General features: G+C 37.0%; 1 protein-coding gene across 1 annotated transcript in view; it reads right to left on the bottom strand.

Moving 5' to 3' along the window:
* Positions 1–8,072: 8,072 nt before the first annotated feature.
* The window catches only part of GAD1 (glutamate decarboxylase 1), a 38,296-nt gene continuing 31,411 nt past the window's right edge, over positions 8,073–14,957 (bottom strand). Inside the window, exons 14-17 of the mRNA XM_039856015.1 lie at positions 14,001–14,150; positions 11,856–11,963; positions 10,333–10,422; positions 8,073–9,506 (exon numbers count right to left, since the gene is read on the bottom strand). Coding sequence (XP_039711949.1) covers positions 9,333–9,506; positions 10,333–10,422; positions 11,856–11,963; positions 14,001–14,150 — 522 coding nt within the window. The 3' untranslated portion in view covers positions 8,073–9,332. The remainder of the gene's footprint in view (positions 9,507–10,332; positions 10,423–11,855; positions 11,964–14,000; positions 14,151–14,957) is intronic.

The following is a 14,957-nucleotide window of genomic DNA, read 5'->3' as shown; positions in this document are numbered from 1 at the left end:
GATTCCATAACTTCCTTTTCACTTTTAATTATTAAAAGATGGTCCAGCTTTTCAAAGCTGTCCATTTTCCAATCTTGCTAGGCTTGTGATTCAAGGGACTGGAGGTGGAGGGACAGGGCCATGAACTGCTTGTTTCTCTTCCTCCCATGCTCAGAGCAGAGGGGGCTTGTATCTCCTCTGGGATGCCTCCTCCCCTTCAATGTCTAGGCTCCTGCTGCTCCAGAATGTTGAGCCCCTACTCCCATCCCTGACAAATCCTTTCTCTCCTCTCTGGGAAGGTGATAGGGTTGGAGGGTTGGTCTGAGGCCACAGCTAGTGTTTGAAAGGCCTGTTCTCCACCTCCCAGTAAGCTGTGAGCCAGGTGAGTGACTCAATGGTTGTCAGTTCTCTTTAGAACATAAGGTGCTTACTGCTTTTGTTTTTCTAATTGGATCATAAGCACCAATTTTGGGGCAAACAAAATCTCCACTCAGTAACAAGCTACAGAGTATAAAACTATCCCTCACATCCTCTTCCCTTCTCCTTCTGCCCCCCCCCCCCCCTGCCCCACCACCACACATGCTTTGAGAAACAGCTCACCGAGCCGCATCCCCCTGCCATTTGGTTTGCCTGTTATTCCTCAGTCCGGTCCATGCCTGCTGCAGTGACCCGGGGAGTGCCATGATAGCCAAGTCATCCTGGCATTGGAGCAGAAGCATCTGCAGCCCTGGCAGCAGGATAGCTTTGTCCTTTTCACTCTTTTGTCTTCCCTTGAGGCTTTGAAATGTACTTATGGGTGGGAAAAAAATACCCTCAAAAGTTAACTGCTTTGAATCCATCGTCACTGGAGTCTTTGTTCTAGCCAAACTTACGCCAATAAGGAGATCCAGGCAGACGGCGTGGCCCTTCCACAGAGCCATTGAGCTCTCTCCCCCAACCACCCCCATGTGAATTCCACTGTTATGTGGCCAAAAGCCATGCCAGTCAGTGGTCTAAATTTCTCACAGTTTTTAGTGAAGTGACTCCTCTTCTTACCACCCTGTCTTCACAGTTTTCTGGTACTAGTTTTTAGGAACAACCTACAGTCTCTCTTTTCAAAAACTAATTTTAATAAGACATTCCCTGCTGAACTTAGCAGATTCCTGTTCACACCAACTCATTGTCCTTGGACCATCATCTTTAGATGAGGTTTTTTTCAGGATATCTTTGCCCCTATGCACATTTAACTTATGGTGGATCCTACCTGTAGGCCACCTAAAGATGTCCGTCCTTATCCCTGGAACCTATGACTATGTTACAAGGTAACAGGGAGTTTGTAGATGTGATTAAATTATGGATCTTGAGATGGGAAGATTATTTAGGTGGGCCCAAAGTAATCACAAGTGCCCTTATAATGGAAAGAGGGAGGCAGGTGAGTCAAAGATGGAGATGTGAAGTAGAGCCATGAGTCAAGGAATTCAGACAGCTCTAGAAACTAGAAAGGGCAAGGGACCAGAGTTTCCCCTTGATCCTCCAGAAGAAATGCAGCTCTACCTCCAGAACTGTAAGAAAATAAATTTATGTTGTCACTAAATTTGTGCTGTTACAGTAGCAACAGGAAACTAATACAGTCCTGCAACAAGCTCGGCCATTATTAAAGAATTTTGGGGTAACCTTAGTCTAGACTTTCAAGAGGAGACCCCAGTTCTATCTGTTGTGTCAAGGCTAAGGTTGCTTAGACTTCTCACATGTTGCTTTGCTCATGGAACCCTTACTGTCTAGGGCTTCATCACCTCACCTCAGGAATCTCATCAGCTAGTCCCGGGTCAAAGGTCCACCCCTGTGGCTCAAGGTATGGAATAGCCTGATGGGCCACAACGGAATCAGATGACCATCTCTGAAATCAGGGGGTGGGTTCATCCCTCCAGATTACATTGGCAAGAATGAAGAAAGGATATTCTCTTCAAGGAAAATTAGAGTAATGTGATCAGAAGAAGAGAGAATAGATGCTAGGCAGGCATAAAATACAGATGTCCATTAAAGAGACTGAGGCAATCAGAAGGAAGAGTTTTGAAGTGATTTTACTGGAATATTAAAGCAACCTTGAAATACAAAAAATTCCATTCTTCAGCCCAAAATAGAGTGATAGCCTCTTTATTAAATTGCTTTACATCATTTGGTCAGATTAAAGGATTTTAAGATCTTGCAGGTAAATTCAATGCATGTATCTGGTTTCCTTTATCTATAAGAGATAACAGAATTCCCATAATGCCTAGGAGTAGGGCTCCTTGATGTGACTGGAGCATTCCCTGTTTAACAGTCTGCCTTATCTAATAGTTAGCTTTTCCAGATTCAAGGCAGCAAATCGCCTGAATCACTGTGCTTTCCAAGCAGCCTCACAAATGATGCCTAGGAAGCAAAGTTAGAGAGTCAGTTCTCAGAGAGGGGCTATTAATAAACTTTAATAAAGAAAAGTTCAAATGCAGGCAGATCAAGGAAAAAGAAAATTACTCGAATGGAAGCTCTGAGATGTAAGAAGGAATTATGTACAAATGAAGTAGCAAATATGTAGGTATATCTAAGCAAAAATCAATTGAGTAAAACTATTAATAATGTACAAATTATAGAGTTAAAAAAGAGAGATCTAAAATACTGGGTTACAATGGCATATATATTGGGAGGAGGATAATCAGAATAAGAAAGTATTCTAAAGTTATTATATGATTAATGAGGAGAGTAAAATTATTAACTTTAAATTGGTATTCATGCTAATATATTTAGAATGAGCAATGAAAAACAGACAGAGAATATAATGTACGAGCAGTTGTACTCTCATAAGTTAACACTGAAGAAAAACAAAAACAAAAAAACAAACCTCAGTTAGTTCAAATCTTTTGCAAGAAAGGAGAAAAGAAAACAAAAAAGGTGGAACAAATAGCACAAAATAAGATGGCAGAATTAAATCCAAATATATCAGTAATCACAATAAATGAAATCTTTCAGTTAAAGGACAGAGGTGATCAGATGCAAAAGATGATAAAATCCAGCTATTTATATGAGACATGCCTAAAACATAAGGATTCAGAAATATTATAATTCAAAGAGGAGAAAATATATATTAGGCAAAAATTAAAGAACTGTGGCATAGCTACATTAATATCAGACAAAATATATAAGAAAGCAAAAAAGTGGGTCACTATATAATAATTAAAGTTGTAAATCATCAGAAAAGTATGGTAATTATAAACTTGTTTATACCTAATAATAAGGCAAAAATTAAACTACAAAGAAAAATCAACAAATCTACCATATTTAGATTTGAATGATAAAATATTTGTGTGTTAACAGTTGTAGTATATAGCCAAAAGGATGCTTGTAGGGAAATATATACCATTAGGTGCTTCCATTAGAAAAAAAATTTTTCAAAATTAATGATCTAGGCATAGGACATAAAAAGTTAGAAAAAAACAACAAATAAGACTAAAAACAAGTAGAAGAAAGGAAATAATAAATATAGAAGCAGAAATAATGAGTTTAAAAAGCAACCATACAATTATAAGTATTGACTAAGCTAAACATTTTCTGAATAGCTCAATGAAACTGATAAATTCTAAGATTAATCAATAAAAAGAGAACACACAAACAACCACTATGAGGAACAAAAATGGAGAATATAACTACAAATATAACAGATTTTTAAAAATTAGAGAATATTATGATAAATTTATGCTAATAAACCTGAAAATTTAAAAATATGTATAAATTCCTAGAAAAATGTAACTTCTAAAACCAGGCTCAAGAAGACATGGAAAACTTAGTTTATAAGAGATACCACATTAATTAAACATTTGCATTTATTATAGAAACTCTTAGCAGACGAGGAATAAAAACAAACTTCTTTAACCCCAAAAAGGGCATCTACAAAAAACACTAAAGGAAACATAAAACTAAATGGTGACTGGAAAGCATTCTCTTTAATATCAGGAATAAGGCAAGGATGCGTGCTACCAAAACTTAAATTTCTGCATTGCACTGGATATCCTGGCCAGTACAGCATATCAAGAAAAAGAGAAAAGGGTATAAGGATCACAAAGGAATAAATGAAGCTGTCATTATCCATAGATGATACATTGCTCTGTTTGGAAAACACTAAAAAAAGCAGAATAATTTGAGTTTAAGCAAGTTTTCAAAATCATTACCCAAAAGGCAATTACATTTCTATACATCAGCAACAGTTAGAAAATGTAATTTAAAAAATTACTATTTATAATAACAATATAAAGTACATAGGAATAAATCTATCAAAAGTTGTGTATGTCCATTATGAAACTTTATTAAAAGATATTAAAGATCACCTAGTTAAATACGAACTTATGCTTCAAAAAGAGCATTAATCAAATAAAGAGCCGAGCCCTAAATTAGGAAAAGATATTTGCCAAATGTATTATCAAGAAGAATTAGTATTTGGAATATGTGAAGAATTTCTCAATATAATAAGAAAAAGACAAACAACTAAAAATTAGACAAAGGGCATGATTTAGACATTTCATAGAAGAGAGAACACAAATGTTTCATAAAAATATAAAAAGATGCCTCATTTGCAATCAGAGAAAGACATTAAACCACAATGAGATACTAATTCATACTAATCAGATTGGCAAAAATTTTAGGCCAAGTGATGGCTAGGTTATGGAACAACATGCACTGCTGTTTGAAGTGCAACTCAATATGACCACTCTGCTTTACTCAGTAAAGCTCAATGAGTACCTATGCCCCAGCAATTTCACTTGTAAGTATAAACCTTAGAAGACTTTTTTTAAGTGTGCACCAGGAAACACGTACAAGAATGCTCATGGCAACATTGTCCCTAAAGGCAAAAACTGTGAAAAACTCATGTATAAATCCTCAATAGAATGGATAAACCAACTGAATACATTCATACAATGAAATAGCATTACATCCATAAAAATAAATGAATTGCAGCTGGAACCATCATCAACCAGGAATCTCAAAAACATGAGGTTACCACATAAGGCTGTGCTTACAGTTTGCGGCAATGAGTTCAGTAGGCACTAAAATCTATTACATGCTCCACATGCCAAACTGTACACATTGGCACAAGGATGCCTGTCCCTGAAGGAAGGGATGTCTTTTTAATTTTTTTTAACTGCCCAAAGGCTCCCTATGGGTTAGTTCTGGCCCTACAAAATCACAAAGTTGAATAGAAAGACAAGTCTCAAAAGTATATATATATATCCTGTATTATTCCATTTATACAAAGTACAAAAAATGTACAACTAGACAATAATGATTTATATATACATGCTAAAACTATAATATAGAAAACCAAAACAGTGACTAATGTAAAATTCAGAATAGTGATCATTGCTTGGGACATCCACTAGGAAAGGTTCATAGGTTGGAAAGCTCTAAGGTACTGACAACGTTCTATTTCTTTGGTTGAATAGTGTGTACTCAAGTATTATATTATTGTTATTCTTTATCTTATATATGCATGTTAAAAAAACTATGTAATATGCATAATTGATTTTTAAAATAAAAGGGACTCCATCCAAGAGTACTCCCTGGAAGAAAAGGGATCCCAACATAAGGTTTGGGCAGGGTAGATTGCCCGGGGCCCAGGGCTGAGGGGCTGGGCCCTAAGTGTTCACAGAAAGAGACCTTGACTGCCTTGTGTGTGATGAGGTGGGAGGACCCCAGTGGAATCCTTCAAAAGTGCTTCATGAGAAAGCAAATTAAAACCACAGCAAGGTGCCACGATTAGAATAAAACTGTATGTCTATACAAAAACTTGTACACAAATGTTCATAGTAGTATTATTTACAATAGCCAAAAAGTGTAAACAATCCCAATATCTGTTAACTGATGAATGGATAAAAAGTGGTATATTCATACATTGGGAATATTAGTTAGCTATAAAGGGAATGAAGTTCTGAAAGATGGTACAGCATCATGGATGAGCCTTGAAAATGTGCTAAGTGGAAGAAGTCAGTCTCAAAAGACCATATATTATGTGATTCTATTTATATAAAGTGTCTAGAAAGGGCAAATCTGTAGACAGAAAGTAGATTAGTGGTTTCCAGGGGCTAGAGGGGGTATGTATGTGAGAATAAGGAATGACTGCTGATGGGTACAAGGTTTCTTTGGGGTGATGCAAATGTTCTACTATTGATTGTGGTAATAGATGTACAGCTCTGAACACTTTAAAAGGGTGAATTATACAGTATGTGAATTATATCTCAATAAAACTGTAACAAAAAGAGCGGCTAAATTTTTAAAAATGAAAATACTAGTGTTACCAAGAATACAAAGCAACTGGAAAATCTGTACGTTGCTAGTGAGAATGCAAAATGGTACAGCCACTTTGGAAAATTTTCTTATAAACATACTCTTACTATGTAATCTAGCCATCCAAGACCTAGGTATTTACCCAAGTTAAATGAAAACCTATGTTCACATAAAAATAAACACACTAATGTTTATAGTGACTTCATTTTACTTGCCAAAAATTGCAAATAACCCAAATTTTCCTCTACTAGAGAATGGATAAACAAATAGTGGTACATCCATACAAATGGAACACTATGCAGCAACACAAGGAACAATCAACTTATACAGACAACAACATGGATGAATTGCAAATGCATTGTGTTAAGTGAAAGAAGCCAGACTCAAAAGGCTACATATTACATGATTCCATTTACATAACAGGAAAGGCAAACCTTTAGGGACAGAAAACAAGTCAGAGGTTGCCGGAAATTGGGGATTGGGAGAGGTGTTATGTGCAAAGGAATGTGGGAGAATTTGTTGGTTTGATGGAACTAGTTTAGATCTTGATTGTGGTGGTAGTTAGGTGACTGAATGGGTTTGTCAAAACTAAGAAAACTATACACAATACACTATAAAGAATAAATTTTACTGTATCTTAATTTTACTTAATAAAAATAAATACCTATTCCCTCCAAAAAATTGCCTCATGAGAAAAAAATCTCATGGACCATGGGCCCAGATTCCAGATAACAATTTAGCAGCTACCGAAAATTGTGCCTGTTACTTTAACCCTTTCTCCTCCTAGGCCTGATACTAGATCAGGAAAGAGCAGTAGCTAGTGAGTAGAGATGAGCTCAAAAAAAAAAACCCGACTTGCCCCCACCCCACCACCACCTCTCCTGCTCCCCCAGCTGCTGCAGGACTGCAGCTAGAAACGAAACCAGATGGAGGGAGGGGAGAAACTCTATATTGTATAAAATGTGAGACTTATTACATTGAGCTGGACATTTAGTTGCTAAAATGAAACTGCTCTTGTGACTGAGAAGCCAGAAAAGCTGTGGGATTGGCCAGAATTCAAATAGGGGTGTGAAAGGAATTAGCCTACAGAGGGGATTTGAAGGAACACTGGGAGAAAAAATAAAGTGACTTGATGATCACCTCCCTATGGAGCTCTGTTTGTTTAATACAATGGTTACATGTGCAATCAGTCTACTAATTACATATGACTCATCGAATTATGCATGTGTTAAATAGAGATCTCCAAACAAGTGAGATAGTCTTAGTATAGTTTAATAGAATATCATAGAAAATGGGCCCTATTTCCTAATGATCCAGCACCAAAACATATTTCCTGAGGAAGTGAATTGGGACCACCGTAGAAGCATAAGCAGAAGGAAGGCGTGATTCTGTGCACTTGGAGATATTCAGATACTGCAGACACTAAACGATGTAAGATCCCAACAGAAGGAAAATTTGTCCGCCATGCACATCACTATAATCTTGGAGCCAAGAACAGTTCCTGCCACAGAGAAAGAAAACATTTATTGAGTGACTGAATGAATGAAACTCCAAGATACAAATAGGAAAATGAGGAACAGAGATGGCTTTTCTTTTTCCAGTCTTGAAATGCAAATTTTTATTTAATTACAATCACAATGATTTTATCGATAAGGGGTTCAGGAACCTATGACAGTGGGTTGAGTCCCAGCTTATAACAGTACTGAGCACCGCCTAAAGTCAGCTAGTGGACAGTGAATAGGCCATGGCGATCCACGTAACTATAATTAGAAATCTCTCTGCATGAAACACGAACTGGAAGAAAATTTTGTTCAAATTCTCCACGGAGAATATTTTTATTGTTTTATATTCTTGCATACTCAAAAACGCACAGTGTGAATTTCCTTTCCTCAAAAACAGTGGTGAGCCTGGTCAATTTATCTGAGATCTTCAGACGGTCTTCGGAAATGTTGCCTTAGGTTTGAGCTAAGCGAGTCACAGAGATTGGTCATGAACTACTACAAAATTACAGGAGATCTTGTAATTATTCAACAGTTACTAGAAAAGCATTGAGAATATCAGACATACAGCCAGAGAGGATAATAGAAGAGCAGATGCTGTTTAAGTAATGAGATTTCTATATATATGACTCTATATACAGTATCAGAATTCTCTCACAGACAGTAAAGTTATACTGAAATAATTTTAAGGGCACTCTAATATAAATACAAGTCTCACTAATTTTAATCTTTTCTCTTTGGCTCACAAATGCACGAAAATACCATAAACAGTTTTCAGAACTTACTGCATTAATATATAAATAAGATACATTACAAATGGAAGAAAATACAAGACACCTCTTTAACATGGTAAATCTCTGAATATAAATAAGTAAATATTTCATTTACCTACAATTAGACAGTCATTTAAATCATTACATGTGTTTTTCCCTCCCTCCCAAGGTCAGACAACAGAGATATGTGCAATCTACACAAATTAATCTCTAAAAATACAGCAAGAGCATACCTGTAACAATGACTCTGCTACTATTTTTCCCTAACAGGATACTAATGAGGAGGGTGTGACTCTTGTCATCGAGTGGTGCTTTTTCTCATCCGTCATCACATTAGGTGGGAGAAACACTGACAACAAGGTCAACTCCTGCCAACAGGATTTTCCTTGGTCCCTACGACATGACATTCTGAGAAACATATTTCCTGGATTTGTAGGGCAAGCTGGTTTGCAGCATGTTCAGCCCCTCAGTAACTGCTGAAGGTGAAGTTAATTGTCTTGGAGTGGGGGACATGCCGTGATCTATTACTAAGCTACACTCACTATACATACATATATATAGAGAGAGGTATATATAACTGTACATGTATACTGTGATCCTAATGTGCAACTTTTTAAAAAGAACATTATGTTCTGCTAACTACAACAAGGTTATGTAAGGATTTAACGATATTCTTCAAGATACTATATTTCCCTTAATGAAATGGCCTATTGTTTCAGCAACTTAACAGAGGTTGTTCTAGAGTGCCAGGGGGAAAGGGAATCCCCATAAATTCATGTTCTATGGAGGGCAATTACAGATCCTGGCCCAGTCTTTCTATCTCCTCAATGAGGAAGTCGATGTCAGACTGGGTAGCGGCTGGGTTCGAGATGACCATCCGGAAGAAGTTGGCCTTATCTCCCTGAGGCTGGTAGCCGACCATGGTTGTGCCAGACTCCATCATCAGGGCTTTGATTTTTGGAGCCACCTTGTGATAGAAACACAAAACAAAACTCAAGACTGATATTAACACCACTGTTTTTTAACAATGCAGTCCGTTTCTTGATTGGAACAAAGAACAATTTCCTTTTTACCATTTTGTTTTTGCAAACATAAAAGCAAAGATGTATTTTATTTCTAGGTTTCTTCAGTGGCTAAGATCTAATGACGATTTAAGTCTACCTTATCATAAATTCCCTCAGAAAATACTGTATGATTGAATTTTGAAAGTCAGTCATAAAACAATGATAATCAAATAAAAATCAAAAACAAAAAACTCTTATGGGCAACTATACAAATTAAGACTTCCGTATAATCCAGAGCCCAGGACACTGCCTGGCATGGAGACTGGCACGTAGACTGCTCAATGAATATTTGTCGAATGATTGAACGAGTAAAACACTATATAACATTGTATTATATAAATGAAATATAATGTCAACAAGTATAAATAATATATAAACTAGATATAGAAATCAACAACCAGAATGAATCAGCATTAGAGTAGACTTGAACTTAGTGAAAGATATTTTAATATGGAAGTTCCTAGGAATACGGATATGATTCCATTGCCCTGCATATGGCCACTTTAATGAAGAACACCGATCTCAGACAGGGATGCATCCTTCAGCGGTTCCCGTTGTATCTGAACCACAGCAAGAATCCAGACCCAAGAAGACTATAACACGATGGCTCCCACCACCCCAAGTCTTTAGATTTTATTTCTTCCTCATTAGAAAGACACATTGAAGTGAGGATGTTCTGACCAGCCAGGGAAATTGCAAAGGGTTATATGAGATAAAGAAATTCCATACCCTGTGTAGTTTTTCCCGGCGCTCAGGGCTATCTGGCACTCCCCTGAGGCTTTGTGGAATATACCAGAAACAGACGTTGGTATGCTCAGGCTGCAGCGGTTTTCACAAACAAGCAAATATACAAATAAAACAGAAAAGTATGAGAATTTGAGAGAAGACTGTTTCCAAAATCCTATGCACCCCTGGTGGAAGTCTCTCAGATTAAAAAAAATAATAATAAAGAAAATAAAGCTTCATGCCCATCTTGAAGGCAATGTTACTTCTGTAGTAGGGAGAACAATGCCTAGTTTATCCAACCATTTCTGGCAAGAAAGCTGTTTCCACAATCAATTTTTGAAATGACTAAAGTTACCACCTTTAAAAACTGAAATGTTAAAAAATAATTATATATGGGTAGTTTTAAAAAGGTATTATTCATCTTTCCATTTTGTAGCACCACATATCTAGAAAATGCTCAAAACAGTTTATTTTATTGATACTGAATATTTTATTGAGTTTATTATATTGATACTGAATCTTTTCTTGATGACATAATGAACATTAATACTGGTTCTAAACCATAAGACAAAACTGAGATACCTAGAACTGTTTAATGTCCCTGCTCTAAAGACTGTTTTCGAGTTTTTCTGTATTCTTGCTATAGTTTTTAAGTGTCCTTCTAGTTGCTGTTTGCCATCATTAACTGGCTTGGGACATCACATTTATCTTTAATCTTCTAGTAGAATGTTTAAAATAGTGTAAATGATCAGAGCGAGGTCCCATAGGTGAAATGCATGAGCACCGTATTATTGATTTAAACTACTCAGGGCTCTTTCTTCCCCATTTGGTGATTTTCTTGTGTGTTCTTAATAGTTTAGGTTGTCTGATAAATGGACTAAGTCAAAGGTAGTCGGTGTTATTTTTACTGAGTTACAAGTAGATTTTCTTTTATTCAACACTGGCTCCTATTCAACAATGGAAACTTTCTGTATCCATCAGTGACTTCCATTAGGGAAGAGAAAGTATCAGTTTTGGTCACTACTATATAACCCAGCTCCTGGCATGGGGCTTGGCCCACAGCAGGCACTCAGTCAATATTGGTATGACAAGTACTTTATTGTGCACAATGCGGATGTGAACTCAGGCAGAGACAATTTATGTTGCTCTCTTCTTAATGAATCTATGTAAAGGGGAACTTCATTTTAGAACCAGTCTTGGGAGAGAAGGATATGCCCATCCTAAAAGCTTCTTGGAACCGAGAAATCCTTTATCGTGGAGGTTCAACACAATAATAAGACACACCCCAAAATGGTAAAAGATTCGGACCTGCCAAGGAAAGACCTCTTGTCTGCAAAGAGGTGAAGGGGAGAAGTCATCCCAATGCTACTGGAAGAAAAGTTCATGGACACAGAGGGAAATAAATGAAGAATGCATAAGAATAAAAGTTCAGAAGCAGCTTTTGGCAATGTGGGAAAATATGGCTTCAGGAGCTTCCCTCAATAGATTTTCTGGGAATATACATTTAGTACATGATGACAACTTACCTCACCATTAAAAACCATCTCAAATTCTTCTCTGTTTTTAATCTTGGTATAGAGGTATTCAGCCAGTTCCAAGCATTTGTTGACCTGATTTTCAAATCCCACTGTGCCCTGTTTTAAAGAAAAGGAAACTCGGGTTTGTTGGTGAGAGGTTCCATTTCCTGGTGATGGGCATTTGAGAAGTCTACACTGTCCTTTATTGGAAAAAACAGACATAAGAATCTTCTTGGAGATGTTTCGAAAGAACCATCTAACTAAATGAGCACAGCTTCTTCACAGCTCTGCATGCAATAAAATGAAGTGTGCCTGCTCTCTTTTGAAAGCAGTCTAGACTCTGTGCAGTTATTCTCAACAAGGCTTTTAGCTTCCTGTTAGTTTTTCACAGCCCGGACCTGAAGCCTATTTTCTGGTTTGCTTTAGGACAGTGCTACTCAGTTCATGAACTGTAACCGGTCCATGACGAGTAAAGAAACAGAGATTAAGCAATAAGAAACTTTTATAGCAATTTGACAGAATAATTTTATGTCAGTGGAATCTAATTTTAAAAATTGGTATTTTGTATGGTTTTCTATTCCATTTTTCTAGCAATTTATCTTCATTTTATTGGTCTATGATAGGTGAAAAAAAAAACTGGTCTTTACCACAAATAGTTTGAAAAATACTACTCTAGAATCCACCTTTCCTAGTAGTAAGTCCTGGTCAAACATGCCCCCCATACTCATAGGCAGCCTACCTTCCACATAGCACAGTATTATCTCTTTGTGATGAGAGGCAGGCAGGCAGGCAGATGGAAAAGCCACTGGTCTCAGTACATGCCCTGAGACTACAATAGCTCCAACTATTGACAAACTGGTTGGAGTGTGAGTTTCAAAAGCCAGCATGGCTGATTAATAACAGCAGCATGAGGGTTGTTGGGTGGGTTGGTGTTAACATGAACAGATGCATAAGACTGGCTTGTGGATTGCTAATGGGCCTGGGTGAAGTCGAATACTAGCAAAGCAGCAGTCACTGCTAGGGGTACACCATGGCCAGTGCACTTTCCACTTGGGAATGAAGCCCACACCAGGGTCCCACCTCAGCAACCAATTCACAATGAGCCAAGCTTCCGGCAGACAGTTATTTTTAAACGAAATGAAGGCATAAATTACTGAGGCAGGCCATGCAGTTATTATATTTTTAAATGATAGCTCTTTCCCTTGTTATAATTTATAGCTATTTATATACTTAAAATACCTATAATTACTTTGTGGTAATTCAAACTATTTCTATATTAAGACCAAATGACTAAATGAGGGAAACTAATAATCCATCAGAAGAAATATTTGGCTAGATATTTTGCTAGAAAGCCTGTTGTTTTGGTATTAGGTAGATCTAATCTTAAACATGAAAATTATTAAAATTAATTTACAATAGGTAAGTAAAAACAATGGATGTGATATAAAGCTGTGAAATAAAAAATTGCCTTGATTGCATACAAATGCTTTTGAAACAAGAAGTTAAATGGTAATCCTCTCCCTCACTCATATTTTGGGGAAATTCCAACAGTTTGTTTTTTTCCCCTAGACACAGAAATGCAACCTGAAAGGCTGATGAAACAGACACAGTATGCTTCAATCTAGCGTAGGATTTCTTGGAATAAAGAATAGTGTGTAAAGTACGAATAACAGGAGAGCCATTATTTAAACAGAACTTAAGACTGTCATATATATATATATAGATATATATCTATATATATCTATACATATATATCTCATGATTTGAGGCCTCATAAAGGAATTCAGCATTCTCTATACAATAATGCAGTAATTTTATCTTTATCTCTTTCCCTACATCTGCACTAAATAATTTCAGCATCCCTAAGGATTGCTGTGGGAGTCGTATCTTGGCATTATTTTTAGTTGTTATAAGAGAAAGTTATAAGAAAACTTCATGCTAATTCAAATTGAGGAGATTGAATGGGAAGGAGGGAGAATTTGACATTAGGGATAAACTGATTTCATTCGCAAACAAAGAAAACACAGTTAGCTCAATTATCTAGATATTGATTGAACACATAGTGAGTTATCTGATATATGTTTGCTTCTATTTTGCCAGCTAGCCTGTACAAATTACATTTCTGCTCTATTTCCCGAATTCCCGTTTTCATACCTTTGCTTTCCACATCAGCCAGAACTTGAAAATGTCCACATGGCGGCCACACTGAATTGCCTTGTCCCCAGTGTCATAGGAGACATCATATTGCTTGTCTGGCTGGAAGAGGTATCCTGCACACATCTGGTTGCATCCTTGGAGTATCCCCTATCAGGGAAATCAAGACAGACATGCATCTGTATTCACAGGTTAGAGATGTAGATGGCTTCAAAACAGGGCTAGCTGGACTTGGGGTTGCATGCAACTTTTTTTCTAATGTCTTATGGGGTCTCATTCTGACATCCTTCTCTAAAACCACCCTTGGAAGAACTTTTGCCCCTTTCCCTCTGTCATTCTAATTAGAAAATAATCTTCTGACTTAGATACAAACAACAAGGGCCCCGCAGTCCCTCTAAGGGGCATTTGGAAATGTGTGAGTGTGTTTTGGGTTTTTTCAAAGTCTGAGAAGTGCTATGGCATTCAGTGGGCAGCAGTTTGGGTTATAAACTTCCTACAGTGGGTGAGATGGTCTCATGTTTTGAAGAATTTTCCTCCTCAAGAGTGTCTCCAATATCTTCCAGGTCTCCTATAAAGTTAACTTTGGAGTGGAATACAGCTTCTGCAGGTTCTGTCTCCTACAGGTTGGTGACGGATTTTTTGGAATGCCTCAGCATGCAAAAGTTCTACTGGAGCGACAATGCTTTGGAGGGCAGGGTCCTTTTATTAGATTCTTAGATAAGGGAATAAACTACTAACTCATTTACAGAAGCTTCTGGTCAATAATTCCTTGTTGCTCTGAGTTGACATTTGTAATATGTAAAGCTGACCCAATTTATTTCAGCTCTTGGGATCACAAATTCATGCTAAGAACTTAAAGTATGTTCCAGTGACCACTTTTTGTCCTCGCTAAGGTGAGAGTTGATATTTCATCCAATGGCTCTCACTCTGTTTTGTACAAACACAATAGAATATGAA

This window comes from Pteropus medius, unplaced genomic scaffold, assembly GCF_902729225.1.
Source record: "Pteropus medius unplaced genomic scaffold, Ma_sr-lr_union100, whole genome shotgun sequence".
Classification (NCBI taxonomy): Eukaryota; Metazoa; Chordata; class Mammalia; order Chiroptera; family Pteropodidae; genus Pteropus; species Pteropus medius.
Note: the sequence above shows the minus strand (reverse complement) of the source record. Positions and strands in the feature narration are given on the sequence as shown.